The sequence below is a fragment of the Chelon labrosus genome (assembly GCF_963514085.1).
Source record: "Chelon labrosus genome assembly, chromosome: 2".
NCBI classification, from domain to species: domain Eukaryota; kingdom Metazoa; phylum Chordata; class Actinopteri; order Mugiliformes; family Mugilidae; genus Chelon; species Chelon labrosus.
Window position 1 is genome coordinate 6,452,309 of NC_140338.1, and position 27,021 is coordinate 6,479,329.

Sequence of the window (27,021 nt, forward strand, 5' to 3'; positions counted from 1 at the left end):
TTGTGTGAAATGGCCAAATAAAAAATAAAAATAGGGAATACAAAACGATTATGTGGTCACCAAGGTGAATTGGTTTAGTCTTGACTTCTGGTCGTGAGTGACAGCGTTGGAGGATGGAAATCTGTTGATTGTCGAGTGTCAAATAAACGCAGAGATGGACAGAAAAAGAAAAGATAAAGGTATGCTATGTTCTCTCTGTGTGATTACATTATCATGTCATGAATCAAGGGCTAATGTTAACTGGTGGTATACGTTTGTTAGACTTTTTGCTACGATGCTTGCAATGCTTATACAACAGTAATTCGTCTTAACAAACACCAGATCTAATTTCACCTTAAGATTGTGCTTTGCAACAAAACTGTTCCAAGTTCAGTTATTATTTATTTTCATCACGTTGGGTCCTAATTAGCCAACGGAATTTTCATATCCGTAGGTAGTTTCAAAGATGAACATTTGCCATTTACTACAACTCTATTTCGTGTCAAAACATAGTTTAACCAGTCATAACTAAAAGTGTGGCAAGCATAGAATTGGAGGCAGTAATCAAGTAGCTAATTGTTCCTCCCTGAAAGATAGATTAGTATAGCGTCTAATGACAGACACTTAGCATGTAAGGGCATGTTTATTTAAATTTGTAATTCATGGATGTTCATGAACAAGGGGAGGGGGGGGGGGGGGGGGGGGGGGGCGCTCGCAGGTGGTCTCGCCCGGGGCGCAATTCAATGTAGAACCGCCACTGGCCTGGAGATATAGGCTAGTGATTAAAATGCAGGATTAGTCATTTGGGATAAAACATACAACACAATAAAGTATTAAATACAGCCTGTGCATCTGTAAATCCTGTGTTTTGCGATACTCGCGTTTAACCAACTGCACTCGAACATAAAGAGAATCTAACCGGATGTATTCTACATGTCCACGCTATTGCAGTTTATTTTGAAAGCAGCGGAAGAAAACTCTTGGTTCCATCTCTCACTTGACACTAGTGACAGAGAAGTTGGGCAGAGCTGAAGTACTGTAGGCTGATATACATGCGTTAGTTAGTGGCGGCGGCAGAAGAGTTAGAGCAACTGCGTCTCGTTATGTCGCCATTCACGAAGACAAAACTCTAAAACTCGAGCGGATTTATGATTAAAATAAGCCTGACATCCGATTTACAGCAATGTTTAAGTTAATTGTTAAGGATTTATAAAAGAGGAAGAGGAATATGTGATGGAGGAACAGCCACGGGGTTCGACCAGCGAGGATGATTTTAAATGAGGGGGACAGAGCGAGGCTTTAACCCTCTACGGATTTAACTAACTTTTTTTTTTTTTTTTTTTTTTAGTCTGAAGATGTATAAGAGATGGAAATTACGGGGATTGACTGTCTTTATTTTCGCCTTCTTCATTATTCTCTACGTGGATTTCCAGTTACGCACCAGCAGCCTCCCCAAACTCACAGTGGCTCACCGTGCGTCAACCGGTGCGCTCCGGCGCCTCATCCACCAGGCTCCATCCGCGGGCAAAGACCCAGAGAAGCCGGCTAACGGCAGCGGCGGCAGCAGCAGAAACAGCAAAGGGGAAACACAGCTCGCTGACGGGAACAGAGTGACACAGCGTCCACATGTCACTCAGCCGAAACTGAAGCCGGAGGACATCTACATCGCAGTGAAAACCACCGGGAGGTTCCACAAGACGCGGCTGGCGCTCCTTTTGGAGACTTGGATCTCCAGGACCAAGGCGCATGTGAGTGTCAGTCGTGTCTGTGTCCTTAGATTCTCACGCTTGATCACCAATAAAAAAAAAAAAAAACAACAGTTCCATCATCAGCAGAGCAGCGTCCCAATCAAAACCATCAGCTATCTGTGGAAAGAGTTTTAGAGAGGCTTCCTCACAAAGTTTTATCAAGTGTTCAAACATTTCAATCAAGCCAAACGATTACAGTATGCCAGTATATGAATAGACGCACTTAGAGTCTATATTTCATGCACTCATTCTGTAGAGGATCAAACATCTGACCCACCAGACCATGTTCTGCAGGCCTAATGAAGAAATGAATCTGATGTGAGGCTGCACATCTGATGACCGATGCCACTGATGGAGATTAAGTTTAGTTTCAGTTTGCTTGGCTGATCAGTTTACTTATGCTCCGTCTATTTGCAACCAGCTGTCTCTACTTCATCTTAAACTGTAGTTCTTCACGCTCAGAATGTATGAAACCCGTTGGAAAGCCTCGTCTCCGGGCACCTGGTACTCCGTTCTCTGCACGGATGAGGAGGCTGGACTCCAGATAGGGGACAGTGACCCTTTATTTCTCCTCATCTTCTTTTTCGCCTCAGCTAATAATAGTACTTTACCGTGCGTGACATTGGAAATCAGCTGCCGCCGAAAGCAGAATTGAGCTGAATCACATTCGAATAGTGTTTTCTTTCTCACATTCACTCTCATTGGCATTTTACTAAGATCCACTCACTGTCCCATCAGCGAGGCTTTGTGCCTACAAGTGGCTTTTCATAAAATCTCACAGTTCAGCATTTCTTCTCTGCGGAGCTCTGCTCGACCTGGATTTTAAAACCAGGCCGTGTGAACGGTGCATTCTAGTGAACTGCACGCATGCACTGTCATTCTCAAATGGTGGAGGAGGTGTTTTTTCCAGACATCATCATTGATTCACGTGGCTGACAGCGCTGATGCACAGTTCAGGGTTTACTCACTACAGAAACAGCAGCGTATTAGAAACGCCTGGGTCTTCAACAGAAATGCTGCTTTAAAAACACACACACATGAATCTGTTGCTTTCAAGTCTGCCCTCTGAATGCAGTCTCATCTGATTCTATTTTGTGCCTACTTTTCGAAACTGATTTCACTTCCTTTATTTATTTATTTTTTCAATAGATGAAAGTGGCCCGGGGAGTTTTTATTCTTTACATTTCTGCACATAAAACACTTTGAAATGCTGATTTAAACAAAAGCTCTAATTTTAAGACTGAAACAGGAAGATATAAACTGATGGTTTGTTCCTCTTTTTGTTCTGAATGCAAAACACCAGACAGTTCTATCATTGCCTTTGGCCAAGTGATGTGTTAGAGGACACACACATAAGAAAAAGCAACAACAAACATACAAACGGTACGTAGTCGTATGCAGTCACACGAACACACAAAGAGGCCAGCAAAAGCAGGAGACAACGCACACACACGCAGACACAGGAAGCTTTGCTGGCAGGTTGTCTCGGCTGAGGGGAAGCAGCCGCCGTGCCGAGGCTCCGTTAACAATACTGAACCGGAAGCTGGTCATAGAACAGGAAGTGGAGATAGCAGAACAGAACGAACCCCGTCTTACTTGCGTCAGCGTGCATGTACACACACACACATACGCACAGATTGTGAAAAGTCGTTTTCACAAGCAGCTGCTTTGTCGCATAATATTTTGTCGCTAGTCTGCTCAGAGCTGGAGAGGCAGAACTTTTCCCTGACATCTACCAAACACGATCCGGGCCTCCGTCCAGCACTGTAGAGTCATTTTCTACTTCATCCCTGCGGCCCTCGGATCAAAAATAACCTTTTTGGTGGACATGCATTCAAGTGGACTCAAATGAGCACGAGTCTTCTGTGAGGCGCGGAGATTTTAGCACCGTCTGCTTTGAGCTAACGTTGCCGTGCTAATACTGTCCAGTCAAAACTGATTTTAAAATATTCTGAAAGCACGAGGGAGAAGATTCTCAGACATGATGAGACGATCACTGATATGTTCACTGATAGGGCTGAATGTGAACACCACACAGTGAAGCACGGTGGTGGTAGCATCATGCTTTGGGCTAACATTAGAACCAAGCACAAAGTAGAGCTAAGGCTGGTGGAAATGCCGTTCATTCATTCATTCATTCATCTTCTGTAACCGCTGGAGCCTATCCCAGCTGTCTTCGGGCGAGAGGCTAGGTATACCCTGGACAGGTCGTCAGTCTATTGCAGGCCAACACAGAGAGACAGACAGCCGTTCACAGTAATGCACACCTATGGCCAATTTAGAATCACCAGAGTCTTTGGACGGTGGGAGGAAGCCGGAGTACCTGGAGAGAACCCACGTAGACACAGGGAGAACAGGCAAACTCCACACAGAAAGGCTCAGTCGGCCCATGGATTCAAACTCGGAACCTTCTTGCATCAATGCTAACCACCAAGGCACTGTGCTGCCCTGAAATGCCGTTCAGACCATTCTGAACGGCATTTCAGGGCAGCACGAAAGAAACCCAAAGAAACATCTAAAAAGTAATGTTTTAATCTCTGGTAAACATTCAGCTTTGGCTGAGTTACAGCGTGTTATCAAACGATGTGGCTCTGCAGTGTTTGGCCCCAGAGGAGCTACGTGGTGGAGGCAGTTATTTATTGAAAGTGAAAACTCATCTTCGGTTGAAGCATCTCTGCTAATACTTGTCAGTTTGAGGTTTAAAGCTCCCAAGGCGTTTTATTTTCGATATAGTTTCATTAAGTCGCAGTGAAAACACCCTGTCAACGTTTCAAATTAATATTTTTTTTATTATTAATTATGTAATTATAATATGTGGAATACAATGCAATACAAGGAAATGAAAAATGATATTATTGGACTGGAAATTTAAATTAAAATTAAAATTTATATCCCAGATTCCATAACTTTTTGCAGATTAAACCAAAATATAAATGCTAAATCGAAACATCTGAACACTAGTATGTAGTAGTTAGTAGTTATTTGTCAATCTTTGGGGGATTATTAATTATGGAAATGAGCTGCCCATGTAAAGTTTAAAGGACTTCGGCTGTCTACAAATTAAAAAAAACAACAACAACAATAACCTACCTACCTAGTGCTTAGGGTTAGGGCTAAAGATTCCCATCACAAATCAAATAAATTGCTGAAATCCTGATCTTTAGCTTTACTGAGACATACTACAGTAATTTCTTGATACAGGACACTACAACTTTTACTTAATGGTCCTCTTACAGTGTAAAAATCAAGTTGACATTCATGCATTTCGGTCTGACCTCACCGAAACCTCCTCAGAAACTCATGATTCTCGAGTCCTCTCTTCCGCCTCTTTGGATCCTACGCTCGGCGTGACTGATTTCAGCGCAGGTAGTTTAGTTTGAGTTATGACCAGAGGAGAGGAAACTAATTGTGATGGAAGCTTTTTTTTCTCGAGGGGATTCAGGCGGCCGTGTAGGCGGTTGTTGTGGTGAGGGGATGCAGGAGAGGAGGACTGATCCGGGTATCTCATTATTCCTCCTTCTTCTTATTCTCCTCCTGCTTCAGTGATGCAAGGACGACAGGGAGAGAGGGGATGGAAAAGGGGTGAGGGAAGAGCCTCTGGGAGACGAAGCGAAAGAGAGGGAAAGACTTCTGTTTGTATTAAAATGAGCCAAGTGACAATTTGATGCCACTGAGAAAGAGAGCATTAAAAGCTGATTGATGAATGGTCGCTGCTGTGCAATGGTGAACGTAGCAACACATGCTGCCTTTCTCTTTGGATGCAGCAAAGTACGCAGTTTATTTAGGCTTCGTTTTTGTTTTATAGGTTGCGTGATGCTTTCTAATGCTCGTACATGAAGATCGATCGAGCCCTCTGTGGCGTTATCCACAGTTTTCTTGAGGAGCAGTTGTCAAGCTCACTGTGGGTGATTCTGTCAGACAGTCGGAAATCTGAAATGTCTAACTCCTGGCTAATTCCCAAAAAATCCTCAAAGTGGAGCTGAGGCAGGCGGGCGACACCCAGCTGTCACTCAAGCAGCAACGGCCTAAATCATGCAGAACTTTAATTATCCATCATAAGCTTCGATATAAATTAATTGGGGGCACTTTTTTAAAAATGCATCCCCCAGTTGACGTGAATTTGGAGGTGTTAGCTATAGATAGATAGATGGATTTACTTTACAGATTGAGTGAGTGAACTGACAGTAGTGCAGAACTGTTCATCTGAACATGTTTTACACCAGGGTGTAACCCTTGACTGGTTATTCGAGGAATTTACTGATGGCTTCATTTTTCAGCCATAGAGGTTGTTGCTTGGTTTGGGCCATAGACTGTATATAAATATGGACAATGCACTTCCTTCCATTGGCCAAATGGGCGCTATTTTCCCAGGGGTATGGGCGGCGCCATGTTGAGTCTGCGCAGCATGGTCCGAGAGTGGAGCTGACCACACTTCTGCCAGACTCACTTGCATTTTCATTTAATTAAAACTGCACTATGCTCCACCTCCACCAGTTTCAAGGAAATGTTGGGTTAGGGTTAGGGTTCTTAGTGGCATAAAATGATTATACACTGTACTTACTTATTTATTTATTTATTTTCCAACTCCCACAGCCCCACGGAACCACTTCACGGAGTGGTTGGCATGGCAACTTGTAGTGATCCTAATGTCACATCCTGTTTCTATAGCATCAAATACGTAACTAACAAAAAAGAAACTTATCAGAAAAATAGACACTACTTAAAATGACAGAAACCATCCTTAAAAAAATTATTTGACGTGTACTTTAGTGTTTTAGTTTGGTCCAAGTCCCATCCACTAACATGGAGGGGGTGGATCTTAAGATCTATACTGCAGTCAGCCACCAGGGGGAGCTCTACTTGCTTTGGCTTCACTTTTGAGGAGCTCTTCCATTGTCCATCTTTATACAGTCTGTGGTTTGCGCAAGTAAGCCCACAACATACAGTGTGTAAACAGGGTTTCTGTCTTCATAAAGATTCTACACACAGGCGTAGACTGAGAGGCCTTAAAAATGTAAGACTGAGAGGCAAGACTGAGAGGCTGAAGAAGAGTTTTTATCCCCATGCCATCCGCCTGCTCAACTCTGAGCCTTAACTGGACTTAAATATCACTGCACTTTATTCATGTAGCTGCTAAATACTAAATACTGTAAATTTATGTACATATACAACTCTAAATACAACCTCTAAGTTTACCAGTCTATATTTTTATTCAGTCTATATTTTTATTCTTATTTTTATTTTATATTTTATTTCTCTATCGGTGTACATTACACTTATATTGCTTATCTTGTGTGGAAACTACTGTTTACTGTAGTACTTATATTTTTAATTTTTTTATACTACTGGCAGGTATAACAATACATTTCACTGTGCATTGTACTATGTATAACTGTGCATGTGACAAATAAAACCTATCTATCTATCTATCTATCTATCTATCTATGAATGTCTCATCTTCATGCCTGCGAGGCTTATAATGCATTCTGCTTACATTTCATGATAGTAATAAAAAAACACATCTGGATGACACAGTAGCTCTGTCGCACTCTGCTGGACACCTTCACAACAGCTTCCAGTCACAGCTTCATTCTTCTTTCTGATCCCTTTAGCCATCAAAAGTTTATCAAATCAGAAAAACTGCTGTCACCCCCATATAATAACATACTATTAGTTAGTTTTTTAAAGGTTTAAGTGGATTATGTTTCTGTAATCTCATCATGTAATCCAGGGATTAGAGTTATTAGGCGGCTTCTGCCTGTCAGACAGTCTGGAGAGCTTTGTTGCCCGACATCTCAACATTTTTAAGGCAATTTAAACCACATTCACTGTGCTTTTTTTCCCTTTTTAGTCTCTCTAAACTCGCTGCACCAATCGTGTGGTTAGGTCGGTCCTTTTCTTCATGCATTGCTTTGAATATTTATAGCATTCCCTCCTTCTTTATGAAGCTTGTGATTATTAACACACCCAATGACATCCTCACATTTAAGTGTGAAAGCCCGAAAAATGAGCTTCTGTGAAACCAAAGGCCTGCTGAGACATGACTTATGATTCGACAGCGCTCTCTCGCCTCTGACCTCCTCCTGCGATTGCTCATCTTGAATGTTAATGTCCTGAATAGAACTTTTTAGCAATCTCGTATTTCCAGTCAAAGCATTTATACATTTCCTCCCAGGACTTGAATAAAACATAAGTCACAGTTTGTGTTTATCTTATCTGCCGGGTGATTTGTCTCGCTCTGAGGTTATTTAGTGCCTTGCTGGGCAAAGAAAGTCAGGGCACGCAGCGGTGTTCAGCCTGAGGGGGCTGCACAGATGGAGGTGCTTGTTCAAAACCCAGAGGTGCAAAACATCACCAATCTCACTGGCTCATGCACCAAACAGATTTCATTCGAATGACAAGGAAATTAGTGAAGTGTTTCTGAAAAGAATGAGATCAACAAATATATATGATCTTTTATGCTTTATTTTTTGTGTTTGCCTTCTTATCTGTGACATGTGAGTATATAAATAAATAAAAAGTTATGCTGTGTTTGTTGGATGAAGAAATATATTGTTATGTTAGTTACTGTATGCACCAACAATGGTTTTCTGATTTAAAAGATTTCACCACTAGATGTCAGTATTGAACAAGTAATCTGTCTATCTATCTATCTATCTATCTATCTATCTATCTATCTATCTGTCTGTCTAATATAGAACTAGCTGGTATGGCTTTGTGAGTGTATATAATTTGGGTTCATTTTGACTCATTTATTTAGTTCTCCTCTGTCCCCTATGGATCATAAACATGTGTGTGTGTGTGTGTGTGCTCTAGTACAACTCTCTGTCTGAGGACCAAGTTAAGTTTTTCACCATTTGGTCCTCACTTTGCACCAACGTCCTCACTTCGATGGTGAAAAACTTAACCTGGTCCTCAGAAAGAGGACTCCACTTGCTTGAGGGTTAAGACTAGGTTTTAGGGTAAAGGTTACAAATAGGTTATGGTTAGGATTAGGATTAGGGTTAGGGTTAGGCACTTAGTTGAGATGGTTAGGATTAGGGGCTCGGGAACGCATTACATCTGTGTATGTCCTCATAAAGCTAGCCATACAAACATATGTGTGTTTGAGTGTGCGATTGTGTGTGATTGTGTGTCCATGTGCAGTGACTCATTGTTTTAGCTCACAATGGGGAACCTTGTTTTTGTGACATTGCATTTGCTCCGTCCAAAACGATATTGATCCCGGAAGTGTAAGATGTGTGTTCACTCCCTAATGAGCGTGCTTCAGGATGTTCTGTTAGACATGTGGCGAGGAAGAAGGATGCAGCCCCCATCAAAGCCTTAATTTCTCCTCGTTTTTCTCTGTTTCCCACAGACGTTCATCTTCACAGACGCGGAGGATGAGGAGTTGAGCTCGGAAGGTGAGCGGCGATGCAAAATCTAATTTACACAATAAAAAATGTCTGGAACTTTAAATTTACACTGAGATGCTCCTTGTATGACCAAAAAACAAAAGCATGTGGACACATCCTTACTCGTCTTTGGTTGTCCTCAAATGAAGGAAAGCCTCACTGCTGCAGCGTAAAACAATATGTATCGAATGTCCTTTCTGTTCCACTATGACAATGCCGCTGTAAACAAAGGCAAATCAACCGCGGAAGATATTCACTGGCATGTACACAGGGATTAGATGTATTGATCTCTAAGCCCAACACAGATACTGCTGCTACAGCTTTGCATTCAGCTATCTACATATGCAGTTTGCAAGGATGCTACAGCAGATTTACCACTTGACTTGGCCCTCTTGACTTAAAGCAGGCTTCTCATTTCCAGTCTTTCCAGCTGTAATAACATCAATTTAAACTCGAACGATAAGCAAGACCTTATCACATTACATTGTTGGCTGGCTCCATGAGAACTCTTGTGGGTAAATGGTAAAAAAAAATCTCTACAGTCCAAAATCTCTTGGAGAGTCCTGTCTAGCGGCAGTAGATTAATCACATTCGCAACACATCCCAGTGTCCACATACTTTTGGCCAACATAGTTCCTTTCTTTCTGTTCCCTAGGTCTTCTTCATTGCTTTCATTTTCCTTTCCATCCGTCCTTTTTGTGATTACTTCTCATCTCTAATCCCTCTAGTTCCCTCCCTTTATTCTTTGTCAATCTATTTCCATCCTTTGCTAATCAGAGGAAGCATTGGTGAAGCGTAAATGGCAAAATAATGTATGACGCGAAGGTATAGAATCATCGATGAATGCAACCATGTGAAACACCTTTGAAATTGAAAACGCCCAGTAGTATAAATAAAACAAAAATCTGTCTACCTCCTTCCTCTCTCTCTCTCTCTCTCTCTCTCTCTCTCTCTCTCTCTCTCTCTCTTTCTCTGTCCAGGTTATAACATGGTGGTAACGGGCTGCAAGTCAGATCACAGTCAGCAGGCTCTGTCCTGCAAGATGTCTGCAGAGTACGACGGTTTCATGGCCTCAGACAAGAGGTGAGAGACAGATCGTGGTCCGTCTACGGCTTGACTTAAAGATCGGGTTGAGACTGCAAACCTTTAACAATCACTGTGGGGACTGTAGAAGGTAGAGCGAACATAATTCATTAGAAGTAAATAAGTATGAGCCTCACGAGGTGAGAATTACTACAGACACACTTGTTTACAGAAGTAGTCTATCTGAAGAAGGCATTAAAAAGATTTATGGACTTTTACTGAGGCGGATACATTACTTATTTTAACATGTGTGAATAAACAGATCAGCCACAACATTATGACCACTGACAGGAGAAGTAAATACCATTGACCATCTTGTGACAACACAATGTTCTGCTGGGAAACTTTTGGACCTGGCATGGCATTCATGTGGATGTTACATGAATTCATGTGGATGATGACATGTACCACCCACCTAGACCAGATCAGACACCCCCACCCCATAGCAATGACACTCCTTGATGGCAGCAGTCATCCCCAGCAGGATTTAGGAACAACTTAAAAAACATGAAAAACAGCGCAAGGTGTTGACCTGGCCTCCAAATTCACTAGATCCTAAACCAATCAAGTATCTGTGGGAAGAGCCACAGAGGCCCCTCCACCCATAGGACCCAACACTAACAACATTATGTTGCCAGACGCCACAGGACACCCTCGGAAGCCCCATGTCCATTCTCTGATGAGTCACCACTGTTTTGGAGGGATACTTACACAATTTTAGAAAGGTGGTCATAATGTTATGCCTGATCAGTGTGATGGACATCATCCTCAGATGAATGTGCAGCAAGCAATACCACAGAGATATTCAGAACACCTGCATTCACCCCTCCAACGCTGTATTATTTTAATTTTCAGTCTATGCAGAATGACAGGTTAAGAACTCCTCCTCTGTCTGAAGGGCTGGCTAAATTTACACCGACACTGGTATTCCAGCAATTATCAAAATATCAGTCGAGTCAGGATTAAAATGAATCATGTAACCTCCTCAGACAGAAACTTAGAGTGGTCAGAGCCGAAGGTATTTTCAGTCAGACTGATTGAGAGGGGCGGTGAAACCTTTGATAATCCCTTCAGTAGGAAAATAATAGTGCCTATTATCCCTGTTAACACACCATCTAGTTGTTTCTGGTGAGAAACAAACATGGAGGTAGTCAAACAACAAGACTGAACTAGGAAACATCTTTATACATCTTCTTATGTTGAAAGAATCCAGTGTTGTCAATAAAGTTTGGGAAAAACTTCTTCTTTGGCAGATTTGGCAGGTAGCTCCATTGATGCTTTGGGGCATGCAAATGGATTGATTACTGTATATCAAATTATTTTATTTGGTGTCCATGTAACCAGTTGAGTTACTTTAGTTAGTTGCACAATCACCTTTTTAAAGAGTTTTCATTGTTTCCATGGACTCACTCCCTTGTAGTATTGTGCAACTAGTGAAACATGTGCATTGTCTATGTTTTGCTTGCAGTTAAGTTGCTTTGGTTACTTTTGGAATGAAAGGAGGACATTGTGTACGCCAACAGTTTGGTGATGGATTTGTGCCAGCCCGAAACCTCCCCCTCCCCCTCCCCCGGCCACAACATTTTTGAGGGGAAGAGTTGGTCTGGAGTCGCTCTATTGGGAACTGATCATGCTCCAACAAAGACTTATCGGGCCAATCGAATCGTTTGGGGGCCGTCTTTATGTGATGATGGACAGAAGAGTATCGGCGACAAGTGTTTTTATATATTTTTGTTCAGTAGAAAACACAATAAAAACTCAACAGCTTGTGTTTGGTGTATGACTTAGCCGTTGACTTGTCGTGCTATTGAGATGGCAGTGATGATTAATGTTGCGAGCTTGGTTCCAAGGCCCATTTAGAAACCTCCCCGGGTTCCAGTGAAGATGGAGATTGAGGCTGTTTGGTTTGGACGGAAGCCTCTTGCGTTTGCCGTCCAGCCATTAGGGTGGCAGAGGAAACGAGGCAGCGCTTCAGCTTCAGTACGAGCAGATTTGTAATTTGGACTCCGACGTTGCGGTTGAAGTCTGTTTGGTTTGGAATGCGGCTCCGACACCATGTCCAGTCATTAAGATGGCAGAAATAATCAAACAGCTTGATCACTCACACTGGAAAAGAAAAATGGCTTTTAAGGACAAGAGGAGATCCCGATCCAAAAATAACATCTAACTGGAAACAGATCAGTGATGAAAGATAAAATAAATTTAGAGGCAGTTTTTGGACGGTAGCCGTGGAAAGGATCCACATTCAGTCTCCACCCATTCTCCATTTGTTAATATGTGACAGAAGTTTCCCACCTCAGGTGCTCACTGAGTTGGAAACATTTTGACTTTGCAATATCTGTAAATGTAAATGCATGATGGACAAAAAGTAAATTTTTGGTCTAATAGTAACATACACCAATCACGCAGAGCATTATGACCACCTTCTTAATATTGTGTAGGTCTCCCTCGTGCCTCTGAAACAGTTGTGACTCATTAGAGAATGGACATGGGCCTTCTGAGGGTGTCCTGCGGTGTCTAGCAACAGAATGTTGTTAGTGGGGGCCTATGGCTGAGGGGAGGGGCATCTGTGGATCATCTCACAGGTACTTGATCAGTTTGGGATCTAGTGAATTTGGAGGCCAGGTCAACACCTTGTGCTGTTCTTCATGTTTTTTTGAGTTGTTCCTAAATCGTTTTTGTGTGTGTGTCTGTGTCAGGCTGCATCCTGCTGGGGATGGCTGCTGCCATCAAGGAGTGTCATTACTATGGGGTGGGGGTGTCTGGTCTGGTCTAGGTGGGTGGTATATGTAACATCCACATGAATGCCAGGTCCAAAAGTTCCCACAAGATAGACGATCTATCAGAAGACTCTACATTCTGATTTGTGCTCTTGGTTTGTGCTCGTATTTGTTACGGGAGGTAAAGCCTCCTATCAGACTGATGTCCAGGAAACACAAACAGCAGGAGATGAATTGGAACACATATTTTTCTGTCTGTGCAATAACAGCCTGTTCTGTTCTTAGATGAGATACTTATCCCAGGACCTGCGGAGAGTATAATCTTGTACTTGCAAGGGAAAGCTTTGTATTTCAAATGTGTGTTTATGAAGCCTTGCAGGTGATGCTGGGTTTGTTTATTTTTATTGCTTCTCAAGTCCTAATATATGACATTTCAGTAATGTTTAAGTCCCACTGTAGCCTTTTGGAGTAAGCCTCAGTTCTCATCAGAATGTGAGTCTGGTAACATGGGTCTTTTTTCAGCAGAGTTGTGCATGCAACTAGATAGGCCTACAAGGAATCAGAGCCATTTTGCTGGAAACACAATCAACTCCACAGCGCTTAGATGGCATGCATGTCTCAGTTATCTTCTGTCCGTCACTGTATAAAGCCCACCCATGCCCACGGCTGGAGCATAATTAGTTCCCAAAGGAGGGACTCTAGACCAGCTTTCCCCCACTAAAATTGTCTGTGCAAGGGAAAGTTTGGGCTGGCTTCTACACTAGTCTTGTCGTATTTTGTAGAAAAATATATGTGTTGCGAGTCAACCCCCAAGCTAGATAGTTGATTCTAGATTGATTTCTTTGGAGGGGTCATATCTCCGACCCCAACAAAAACCCATTAGCGGATTTATTGTCTTGTGAAAGACTTCCATTTCTTCCTGTGAGCTTATTTCATTTAACAAAATCTATGCATTGATGCAAAACCACAGAAATAATGAGAAACCAGTGACTTAAAAGTGGTTAATATTGACACAATGCCTCAAATGTCTTTGGGGGTTGTTGCAAGAAAGGAAAGGGTTTACGTGAGCTTCCAGTTTGTGTAGTAATGTCATTAAGAATTACATTTTAACCTCATCTTTTTCTCCTCAGGTGGTTTTGCCATGTGGACGATGATAACTACGTGAACCCCGAGGCCCTCCTCTCCCTGCTCTCGGTCTTCCCCCAGGAAGGAGACATCTACGTGGGCAAACCGAGCCTGGACAAGCCCATAACTGCTCATGAACTGCTGGAGGGCAATGCGACGGTACCACAACACATTTGATTTAACCCTCTTATGTGTTTTCAGGTTTTATCTGGCTGACTCAGATTCTGCACTGCAGCTTAATGTCAAATAAACAATGGTCTGGATATATTATAATATACATCCAGACCAACCCATAGGACCCATAGGCCCCCACATTCTTTTGCAAGACACCTCAGAAGACCCATGTCCATTCTCTGATGAGTCTGTTTCATACTGTTTCGTAGGCACAAAGGGAAACCTACACAACATTAGGAAGGTGGTCATAATGTGATTGGTGTACATGGGCATGGTGACCGTCCTGAGACACATTACTGTCTTTAATGTGACAGCACTTTCCTCTTTTTAATTCTCTCTTGTTCCTTAAATTCCTTTATTTTGTGCAAATTATTAAACGCCTCCAACGGTTCCCTCCCTGCTGTCTTTTGGACAGGTTTAATTGCTTCCACTCATAACCACCCGTCTCACTGTCAGATTCTCTTTAAACCTTCCTGCATCACGGAGTTTTAATTTTTAATTTAAACTTTTGCACAGTTTTGAAGTGGAAACTGTTTTAAGAGCAAATCAAAAAAATCAGAAAGATTTAAAACGAGTTGGATCCAGTGGTCCTCACTGCTGTTTAGATGCACAAATAAAACTGACTTTCTAAAACTAACTTTTTAGCGGGAAGTTGGCGATAATTTACTTTGCAGTTCCAGAAAAGCAGACTGAGAACCAGGATGCTCAACAGCTATCTCTGTGATGTCCTTCACATCTCAACCACCAAACTTAAGCACAGTTTATACCTTTGTGGGACATAGATGGAGTAACCTACGCACGTAGCCTACGCCGGTGCGAGTCATTCATGCTTGTGCGGTTGTCAGTCTGGCCCAAACACTGGTCGGCGCTGTGTCTTTTTTTGCCAGTCGGGTTAATTCTTCTCTTTTTGCTTCGCTTTCTACGTCCTGCATTACTTTCAACAATGGCGAATGAAACTTTCGCAGAAATTACGACAAAGACGAGTCATACAAGTGTTTGCATCTTTGCACAACTTCCTTGCTTAACACTTCCTCCAATGTTCCATCTTTATTGATCCAAAACTGTCAATTCAAAAACTGCGGCGATGGAGAAGCAGCCGGAAATGCTAAAGCAGAAACTTTATTAGTACCAAGCGGACCAATCACAGCTCTTGCGGTTGTGTCGTATTTACATTTCTGGGGACGTCACAATACGCCATTGGGTCTGCGTAGGGTCTGGGCTGTTGCTGTAGCTAAAAAAAAAATCTGACGCAGATGCATAAACCGTGCATTACTCCTGCCTTGCCAACCATCCTAAAATTAAAATTATATTCCACAGTATTCAGCTGTTTATAAGTCCAATTACTTATTTGCAGAAGAAGCTTGAAACATACACCTCGCACATGCACACAACAAAACACATCAGTCATGTCGATTGTGGTGACAGCACAGACCACAGAGCACAGACCTAAAAACCACATCTTTTGCGAGGAGGTGCTCGTCAACCAGACAGGGAGGTGAAATAGAAAAGTGCCGCAGAGCAAGAGAGCAGGGGTCACCGCCCCGTCAACGTCTCCCATGACCCCCCGGTTTTCCTCCCGTGTAATTTCCAACAAGCGCGCTGAAAGCTGCTATTATTGTTCGTGGACAAGGCCGGCCGTTTACCGTGCACGTCCTGGCATTGATTTGACTGACATTGTGTGGAGTGGTTTGTGCTTTTCTGCTGCGGATTATCATCCTCATTCTCATCCTTATTTCTGGCATAAAATACGGTCGTTTACTCACCCATATAACTTCTGTGTAATTTGTATTCCTTCAGGAGATATTTAGATCTGCGTATATCCATCCGATATACGCATTTGGATACGGATCGGATATATACGATATATATATCCAATTCTGAGGTTGTGGACAAACCACAGCAGTAGCAAATTACAGGTAAACAACCGTAAACAACGGGTGTGTGCGTCGCTCAGAGACGACATCATCCAGGCCAGAAGACATCATCTGGGGTCTGTAGGTCAATCTACAGACCCCAGATGATGATAACAGGTAACTCCAGACTCCACGGGGACGAGCACTAGCGTATCATAACAAAATATTGGAGAAATGAACGGGTTTCGCGGCAGATAATGTGTTATTTAGAGGCTGTGTTTCGGTGCCCCAGTCACTCCCACCATATGGATATACGCAGATCTAAATATCTCTTGAAGGAATACAAATTACACAAAAGTTATATGGGTGAGTAAACAACCGTATTTTATGCCAGAAATAAGGTCCACGTTTTAAAAAACAGTAGTTCCCCTTTAAGTAAAGGTGATCGTGGCAAGAAAATAGAAAAGTGACACCCTTGAAATTTTTCTTTTTGTAATTCTTTTGTCAGTTTTGCATCTTTCCCTCCTCTGTCCATCCATTGCACCTTCTTTCCCTTTTGTCTTTTGCCTCCTTTTTGATCTCTCAGGGCCACGGGGACGCTAATGAGCAGTAAAACAAAGCTGAGCTCCGTTCATATTGGTTGTGTGCCAGAATGCATTCCAGCCAGGTTAACCGCTGCCATTGAAAATCCATACTTTCAAATTCTTTCAATACTCATTTTCTGTCTCTGTAACTGCCTAAGAGATGTTAAAGGATAATAAAGTTAAGGATGTGTGCGTTTATGGATTGACGAGGCACATTAAATATCTCTTGAAATTTTTTTGGACACCATGTGGATCAGCGAGCGATTAGTGTTTTGGGGACATCACACACACATTTAAATATGCGGTTACTCACAGTTGTCTGTGTGTGTGTCCTTGTTTATAGTATTAGTGTTCATCCACGCTTCTATTCTCTTCCACCTTCCCTGCGTTCCTGTTTTCTGGATGGAGAAAACGGAAAAAAATAAATCTTGCCCCGATCTTTCCCGATTTCCCGTCACTTCTGCGAGGCAGGGAGGAGAACGAGCTGGGGGGGGAGGAGGAAATGAAAGCAAAAAGCAATGGAAAGAAGGAGATGTGGAAGGAAAGGAGGGAATTTTGAGAGAAAGAATGGGAGGAAAATATGGCAAGAGAAAGTGGGAATGACAGGAAGGAGAGTAAATTCATTTAAGGCGACGCAGAGAAAACCGGCGGCCTTTGAAACAAAAGGGAGAGAAAGAGGACAAAGGAATGGAAAAGATGAGAAGTCAAAGTGCAGAGAGAGAAATGAGGAAATAAAAAAAAATGTTCTGGGAAGAAAAGGATAGAAAGAAGAAAGGCGAAGGAGAGGAAATGAAAGGAAGGAAAAACTGAAACGTAGCTAATGGTAAACAACTGAAAACACAACTAATGAGTGCAAAAGATGGAAAACAAGCTTACAAAAGAACACAAAAGAAAGGAAAAAATAAACTAATTTAGCACAGTGGTTTCTGCACGTTGGCGGAAAGGCTGTCAGAAGTGGTTTCCCGCTCGGCCGGGGCCCTTACTTTAAAACATTCCCCTCGTTACAGTGTCTTTCTGTCTCTACCGTTCTTATCTAATAAAGACAAAACACCAAATAAATGAATATGAAAAGGAAAAAGGGTGGCGGGGTGGGGGGTCTCAGTCTAGTCTGCTCTGTAATTGCTGCGCACTAAAATCTGTTGGCCGTGACTGATACGAAAAACAAAACATCAGAGAGATACTTCATTTACTCCTCTGACATATCATCCAACAAGTTTAAATAGCAGAAAAAAAAAAAAAAAACCTCTATCTCCTGCTTTAGGATAGGCTCAGTGTTAGCAGATAAAGACATTTTATATATATATAACAAACTGGTTTGGAGCAATGAACGTACTTATGCGTATGCATGTACTTAGTGTGTTTTCCTGCATTTCAAAGCTTTTTCTTCAAGGCCAGACGAGCTGAAAGTCAATCTGAGATCTGCATTCTCCCTTTCGTGCAACTACAAACTAACTGCAGCTACTACACTTATTATTCCTTTTAAGAAGAACGCAAATGGGATTATTAGAAATAACCTATTTGTGGAAAAGGCAGTTTAACCTTGAAGCCTCTTAAGTGGACGTTTTACCGTGGATGTGCTTGACGGACGTTAAAGAGCAAATTACAGACTGCGCTCAGAAACCGCAGGAATAGTTCTGTGCTCCGCCGATGGTTCCATGATGACAGTATTCATCCATGTACATAGCCACAACATTATGACCACTGACAGGAGAAGTAAATAACAATGACCATCTTGTGACAATTCAATGTTCTGCCGGGAAACTTTTGGACCTGTGTTACTTAGACATGTAGCACCCACCTAGACCAGACCAGGCACCCCCACGCCATAGCAATGACACTCCTTGATGACAGCAGCCATCCCCAGCAGGATGCAGCCTGACACAGGCACACACACAAAAACGCTTTAGGAACAACTAAAAAAAACATGAAGAACAACACAAGGTGTTGACCTGGCCTCCAAATTCACTAGATCCCAAACTGATCAAGCATCTGTGGTATGATCCACAGAGGCCCCTCCCCTCAAAGGCCCCCCACTAACAACATGCTGTCGCCAAACACCACAGGACACCCTCAGAAGGTCCATGTCCATTCTCTGATGTGTACATGGGCATGGTGACCGTCCTGAGGCACATTACTGTCTTTAGTGTGACAGTACTTTCCTCTTTTTAATTCTCTCTTGTTCCTTAAATTCCTTTATTTTGTGCAAATTATTAAACTCCTCCACAGGTTTCCTCCCTGCTGTTTTTTTTTTTTCAGGTTTAATTGCTTCCACTCATAACCACCCGTCTCACCATCAGTTTCTCTTCAAACCTTCCTGCATTAAGGAGTTTAATTTTTAATAACATTTTTTCACAGTTTTGAAGTGGATGCACAAATAAACCTGACTTTCCAGTGTGCCATACGGCTGCAATAGACATTACTGTGTACATTACTGTCTACCTACACAATATTAGGACATAATAGGTCATAATGTTATGCCTGATCGGTGTACATGTATATCTGTATATCTGTATATCTGTTCATATCTGCGTCTGTGTGTGTTGTCTATCAGAGGGAGGTGCGGTTCTGGTTCGCTACAGGAGGAGCAGGTTTCTGTCTGAGTCGAAGGCTGGCAGAACGGATGGCTCCGTGGGCCAGGTATTTATTTATTTAAACCGTTTAAAGTGTTCAATGCTAAGCCACATCAACTTTTCAACATTACCGAAGGAAGAGAGACCAAAATATAGATTTGAAAGTCATCAAAACCTCTAAGAGTTCGTAGGCAGCTGCTACTTAGGTCAGGCTTTTAAGCTCAGTTGACTTGTATTAGGCAACCAATCAAACCAATTATACACTGTGATCTGAGAGCCAAAAACCAAAGTATTCCCTTTCTTTGTTGTCAAAACCCTTTGAGCAACGAGCAAACGTGATACAAGAAATAATGGAAATTTCTTAACTTTTTGCAATTTTTGTTTCACCATCCAGCAAATGCCACAAAATCCTCAAACAGGGTATTTTTTTTATTTCAAACTGCATTAACCGGCAGCATGACTTTGAACATTTTTTTATTTTTTATTTGATCAAAGTGATGAATCACCCGTCTAAAGTAAATTTCAGGCCTCTGCAAGTTTGTATTTACACTGCTCTCAAAGAACTGAGACTAATGGCTGCCCGGGGCTAGACGGTAGGGAATCAATCCCAAAAAAATTGACTGTGTTCTTTGGCAAAGGTCAGTAGTAAAAGCCCACGCAATAAACAGTTAATGGGCCGCAACATGCAAAATCACCATTAACGTCCCTCGAGGATTACACTTTTTTGCAAAATTTCTCCCTCAAAAAAAATCTAATTTAAATCTGTGAATATATCAATACAGAATGTAAACAAGACGTTTTATGTATTAACAGGAATACAAAAAAATTATAATTTGTGTGTGCGTCTGTGTGTGTTTCAGTGGCTCCCGGTTCGAGCAGATGTCGGCGAAGATCCGCCTCCCCGACGACTGCACGGTTGGCTTCATCGTGGAGAAGAGGCTGGGTGTCTCCATGGTTCACTGTCCTTTATTCCACTCCCACCTGGAAAACTTGCTGCTCATCAGCCACAGAAGCATACCGCAGCAGGTAGTAGCACACGCAAAAATGCTGTCTACGCACAGGCAACCAAAGCAGCTTGCACTTCGTCTTACTTGCTTGTGTGGCCGTCTCCGCTGCAGGTGACGCTGAGCTACGGGATGTTTGAGAACAAGCTGAACAGCATCGAGGTGAAGGGAAGCTTCTCCAAGGAGGACGACCCCTCCAGGTTTGTCTCTCGCTTCACTGATTCGTAAATGAGGAGGTATGAGTGCCTGGGTCCTCGCTCTCTATCTGCTACATTCTGTTACATACTCCAGGAGAAGCAAGAAGCTTGTTTCTCGTGTGGTGTCCGGTTACTATTCTGTGATTGGTCAGAAAATGGAAGTGGGTGTGGTTAATGCGGAAAAGCTGAATGAACGGCGTGATCCGAAGGACATGTTCGTCAAAACGACTGGCCGACATCCAAAAATAATAAGAAAACTGTCTCTCGTCATTCGTCTCCCAAATCTCCCACAATGCTTAGTGATGAATGCTGCAGTGGGATGTGCAGGGGGGTCTATGAGGACTTCCTCGGAGATCGGCAGTGAAGTAGTGATGGGAAGTTTGGCTCTTTTGCCACGGCTCCCGAAAAAGAGACGGCTCTTTAGGCTCTTTATTTAGAATCGTTTATAGCCTAATATTTTAGCCCAGCAAATACATATTACATTCAATGTTTCAAATAAACAAAACACTGCGATCAAATCCACACAAACAAAAACAGAACCAAACCCAGTAAACAAAATAATGTCTTTGTGAAGTCTTTGTGCAGTGAAGTCACTATGCTCTGCCATTCCAAATGTCTTTAAATTTCAGGCAGATGCTGCTTCCTTTACGGGTCATAACTACGTGACGTGCCCAGTCAAGATGTCAAAACAAAGTTCTCTTAGAGCCGGCTCTTTAGCGCATAACACATCACTATCGTGAAGTATGAATGACCTCGCCAAAACAGACTTTGTTCTTGTTCTCACAGTCTTTGACGTGAGAACAAGTTAGTGCACACTGCAGCAGATGTGTGGGTATGATACATTTTGAGATTTCTGTGAAGTGTTAAACTACTGCTAATTCCGGTTTGGAGTTTGTATAATTTCCTGGTGTTGCAAAAGGTCTACAAGCATTTTTGTTACAGAGTTATAAAAATAAATAAATAAAACACGGAACAGATGGACCACTACGGAAAAAAACTTTGACAAATTTAAATTCATCATCACTTTGTTTTAGAAAAAACTTTAAAGCTGTAAATTCTGAAACTAGAAATAACACATTCCCTCCACAGCAATTAAAATACAACTTTGCTCAAATTCAACGCACTTTGTATCCCTAAAACCGCCTGAAAGGTGCTGAACTGATAAGTTGCTGCCATCTGTTGATGATCACTGTGTGTGTCCGTCGTTGAACCCAACTCATTAAAGACATCAGGAATTAACGCTAGGATGTAGCTGTCCGCACATAGCAGTTTGTGGAGAAGGAGAATTTTTTTTTGCTGTGCATCCAAATGCTCATCACCTTAGCCATCATTAGAAAGGTTGACCCTCCGCCCCAAGAGATTCAGCATGAGCTGCCACAGCTCTGGACCGCAGTTATGGAGACACTAAGTGAACCTTAGTGCTATAAACTTTTATATGAAATGAAATTATAGGGTTCTTTAGAAATGACTCTAAAGGACATAAAGAAATCCAATAAGGCGTGAGCTAGAGGAGTGATAGCCCACTCTCAGTGGAGGGGAACCTATTGTGAGGGTGCAGATCTTCCTTATTGAACGTCCACCTAAGCTTCATAAATGCTTAATTCATTATTTAACCCTTTAAAACCTAATTTATCACCGGCATACAAATGTCCTTTGGATGATCGTAATTACGTCAGAAAAATCCCAACGGTTTCTAAAAGCTAAGACGTTTTACAGGTGTCATTACGGTAATTTTACCTGCACCTCTCCTGGAGGGTTATTGCCCTCTTATAACATGCAGTAAATTGTGAGTAACTGCCACATATTGAACGTTTCAGGTATTTTGGAGAAAATGGGCACGATCACTTACTCACAGGACATTTTCTGACCTTTTTGTAGTCAGACTTAATCAAAAAACACCAGGGGGCCTTAGCTTTTAAAGGGTTAAGATTGTGTATTACTTCGCACTTGCTCGTCTTGTGTGAAGACAGACACGCGTTAGGTCAGGTTCATCTCTTTTCACTCAAAGTTAAAAGCAGTGTGACATAACGCAGTGGAGCTGCAGATGTGTTTGTCCCAGTCTTCAGTCGTAAGAACACCACTGAAGCGGGGAGGTTTTCCCTTTGTTCCCATGCTGTGGTGTCGCACAGAGCTCATTCAGCGTCGCCGCGGCCCTTAAAGGGAGCGGGTCAGTCACGATTATGCCGTACAAACAGAGTCGTTGTGGTATCGAAAGAAAAGCGTGTCAAGGCAGAATACAAATCGCTTAAAAAGGAAAAAAATATGAACAGACCCCCAACGGCCAACAATGCTGCCTGAGAATACATGAATATAATCACTTTAATTACAGAATGTAGTTACACCTTAAAGGCAGAATACATGTCATACCTTACATTTTCCCATAACACAAGTTAGCCATGATGCTAGGTATTCACAAGAGGTTCATGTCCAGGACCAAATCTCCTATGTAAGCATTTGCCAGTCTTGGTTTCTACTTCCTGCTTCACTTTCAACAATGGCGACTGAAACTTTCGCTGGACTTTCGCCAATATTTTGCCAAAATTCCATTGAAATTTTGCAGAAGAAAAGTCATACAAACGTTTGTATCTCCAAACCTTCTTGCTTAACCGTTCCTCGATGTGTTCCATCTTTGTTGATCCAAAACAATCAGAGTAGAATCAGCTGGAAATACTAAAGCAAAAATACGCTACGACCAATCACAGCTCTTGCGGTCTACGTCTCTGTAGTTTCGTCGCCAAATTGACACAGACGTATAAACCGTGCAAAAGACTAAGCCAAAGACTGTCAAAAGTAACACTGCTACTAAATGCCACAAACAACAACCATATCAAAGTCAAATGAGGAAAAGTATAAATAAAAATGAAAATTTAAATGCTGGATCTGCTATAAAACACTCTTAATAACCCCTGATGACATGCTATATGCGTGTCAGATTTCTCTTCTCCTACTTTAATTGGCGGTTGCCTGAGGAGGAAAAAGCCCCAAAATAACTAAACGGCTGATAAAATAAAAACAACAAAACAATCTCTCCTAGAGCAAAAATACAGAAATTATTCAAATCTTCCATAAAAGAAAGAAATAGCAGTCATTTGTTGTGGAGATCATTACCCACCTTTCACCAGTTATCGTTTAAAAACAAGATTGTGGGATTTCCGGCAAACCAATTACAGACAAACAAATAGGAGGGAAAACATAATCTCCTTGCTGGAGGTAAAATCGCAAAGAGGCATAAAGATCCCATTATTACGATATTACAGTATGATATCTTCATTAGATGCGCCTCGTGAAGTATTTTTAGCAGCTGTATCTTTCCCTTGTATTGTAGCGGCGGTCGCTGTTGGCTGCTGACAGAGGACAGGGCAAAGTCACAGATAACTTAATATTCCCCTAAACGCACACTGCAAACAAGCACACGCCTCATTGTGCTGAAATGAACTATAGCGCTGCTCGCTCCCATTACATGAGCTGTCATTGTGTGCCGAGGATCACATTTTAGCCAAGACACAGTTTTTAAATTCATATTTATTTCATATTTATATTAGTTGAGAAAGTTCATATTCAAGGCCTAAAGATTTAAGACTCTGTTTTTGAATAATACCTGACATCATTTAAATAAAAAGCCCTACTAAAGCACACATGAAATTTAATTCATAGATGAATTAAATTTAATTCATAGATGAATTCAATTTAAAGCATCATATTAAATGTATCAATTCTAGGGGTGGGACTCGATTAAAAAAATTAATCTAATTAATTAGAGGCTTTGTAATTAATTAATCTCGATTAATCACATTTTAATCGCATGACAATATTTGCCCCAAAAAGCATAATTTTTTAATTTAAATGGATTTTAGTGGACGACTGAGTCAAATAATAGACACAGACATGAATATTGTAAACTCAAGCTCTTTTAACGTCTGGAAAAATACATTTAATTGCATTCCAATTCAAAAGTAGAAAAAGAAAATATCCCTGGCCAAAACTGAACAGACTTAAAGTTAAAGTGCCATTTTAAGTACTTTAAGTACTTTTTTAGAACAGTATTGATTTTAAATGGTATAAAAAAAACAAAAAACAGTTTGGGTTGCCGACACGTCTTGTCTGTACTCGGACCTGGACTGCTAGCGCTAACAGCTCTGGCGGTTTCTGTGCTCACTGCAACATGCTTTGCATTTAGATGGTACCGTAGGGTTGAAGTCCTTCTGTGGTATGCAAGCTCTTTTTTTTTTTTTTTTTTTTTTTGCACAATTTGCACAAAACCTCGCTTTTATCAAAGCTTCCATTAGCTAGTTTTTTTTTTAAATAAAATGTGCCTTCCATCAGTCCTAGCAACGTGCTTTCATCCGATTCCTCCATTTTGGTAGCCGTTAGCCGAGCTCTGACGTATGCATCAGTGTGATCGGCGCACCAGGGAATCGCGCACTGACAAAAGTTCCGCGTTGTTTGGAATGCAAACTGTGATTAAATGCGTTCATTTTTTTTAACGCGTTCATTTTTTTCGACACAATCACAATTGATAGACACACGAAGACATAAAAGCAGCACACTGTACAGCGTATAACAAATTCCCATGTAATTTAAAAAGCGCTTCAATATAGCATGCATTTCTGCATTTTAAAAAATCTTTTTAAAATTAAAAAATTTAATAAAATTAGAGTTTATTCAGTATAAGCAGCTTTCACGGAGCAGCGCTTCTTAAAATACACACTATTAGCATGCAGATATGGAAAATGGGGAAGAAAGAAAAAACTGTAAAACATAAGCAGCACTATGAAACACATGTCTGTCTTCACATAATAGGAAGTCCAAAGGATTTACAGGTTAGAGATGAAGGTAAGACATGATCCTTGCAGGATCCAGACCGTTCAGGGCTTGATTTGTGAGAAAAAGTAACCCGAAAGGAACACTTATTGATGGTGAGCTGGTGTAAAAAAAAAGGTTATTATTGTTATAATAGGATGTGTGTAATATGCATAACCTGCTGGATCTGGTTAAGAGTCTTGCAGCTGCATTCTTGACCCTTTTGCAGGTTTTACGTGGGCTATGGCAATTTCTTCACCAGAGTACCAATAGTTTTATCATTACCAGGTGTGAGGTATGGCTATTATGTCAGCTTTCCGAGACCTTTTGATGTCCCTAAGTTTCTTTTTACATATTGGTTCCAGCCGATTGGGCTTTAACACAAAATAATTTCACGCATGGTGAACCGTAATGAGCCATAGGACCAACCCTTTGTGTTTTCTGTGGTGTAAAGTCTTCCAAACATCTCCTGCTTCTTCCCTCTACAGGTTTAAGACCGTCCACTGCATGCTGTACCCTTTCACCAGCTGGTGTCCTTGAGGTATATCTCGTTGAAGACCGCAGCGTCCAAACAGACGAGACAAGGCTGGTACCCTGCTGGATGGTGAACCTTTCATGGGTGCTGACTAAATGCAAAAACAAACAAAAAAACAGACTGATTTCACTTGGATGATCAGTCTTAAGACGAGAACAACCTCGCCTGGTGAAGCAGGAAATGGAAACTCAACTTTAAAAAGATCTAATTTTCCCACAGCTGCTCACACTTGGTTTGCACCTTGAAGCTGCTTACATATAGAGTATAATGAGAACCTTGATTATGAAGTAAAGAAGCATCTTCTCTTTTTTTTACCTCAGTGTTGAAATCATACAATTGCACGAAGGATTTATTTGTGTCTGGACTACTGAATTGTTTTGTTTGTACAGGTTATTTTTTATCTGTGAGACAGAAGCTCTAAATAATAAAGCCGGACCTTAGCAGTTTTCAGCCCTTTTTCTGCTGAAATCTTGTTTTGTTGACACACTGATTAGAAGATTAGAATATAATTTTACTTATTTTGCTCTGGAATGAATGCACTTGTCTTTGGAAATTTTTGATTAAAGTTTAAATTGATCTTTTACACGTTACCTTACCTTTTCTTTATATTCATCGAAAGCTAAGGATGCTACGAACAGACTCATCAGCTGGTCCTGAGGCTCAAGTCGTTAATTCTTTTTTGTTTTTACTAACTAAGTGTGGCCTTTTGTTGTGTGTGTTTTGCTGTCGTGAAGGAGATATGTTCCCTGCACCTGTTAAGTCTGCACACAATCAACTGTCTTGACCCCTCGTCTGCCTCCTCATCCAAAACCCCTTGTCCTCCCTCCCCGCCTTCTCTCACTTCCTCACTACTCCACCCCCCCGTCCATCTGTCTTCTCCCCTGCCTCCTCGTCCTCCTCCCTCTGTCTCTGTAGTTAACTCTGTCTTATCCACACTTGCTGTGCTCCTCCAAGGCCATGGCTGAAATTAAAATGAACTTCCACACATCCTGTTTGCCTTGGTTGCTTTCATCCATTTCTTTTTTTTTTTCTCGTCGACTTTAGAAAGATAGCTGGGATAGGCTCCAGCAGACCCCCGCGACCCTTAACAGGAATAAGCGGGTTCAGAAGATGAATGAATGAATGAATGACTTTATAAAATAACTGAAAAAATTAAGATCACAACTGACATGTCCGTAAGTTTCTTTCCTGGTGAAAAACAACAACAACAAAAATACAGCTCTTGGTCTCAGGGGAGTCTCATCATAGTGGACAG

At 41.6% G+C, this 27,021-nt stretch overlaps 1 protein-coding gene across 1 annotated transcript; it reads left to right on the plus strand.

Annotated features, from left to right (window-relative positions):
• The first annotated feature begins 998 nt into the window (after positions 1 to 998).
• On the plus strand, positions 999 to 26,744 carry mfng (MFNG O-fucosylpeptide 3-beta-N-acetylglucosaminyltransferase). The gene is made up of 8 exons (XM_084555998.1): positions 999 to 1,727; positions 9,085 to 9,130; positions 10,102 to 10,204; positions 14,055 to 14,208; positions 19,212 to 19,297; positions 20,091 to 20,256; positions 20,349 to 20,434; positions 25,720 to 26,744. The coding sequence occupies exons 1-8, from the start codon at positions 1,335 to 1,337 to the stop codon at positions 25,769 to 25,771; spliced, it is 1,086 nt and encodes a 361-aa protein (XP_084412124.1). The 5' UTR covers positions 999 to 1,334; the 3' UTR covers positions 25,772 to 26,744.
• The last annotated feature ends 277 nt before the right edge of the window (positions 26,745 to 27,021 follow it).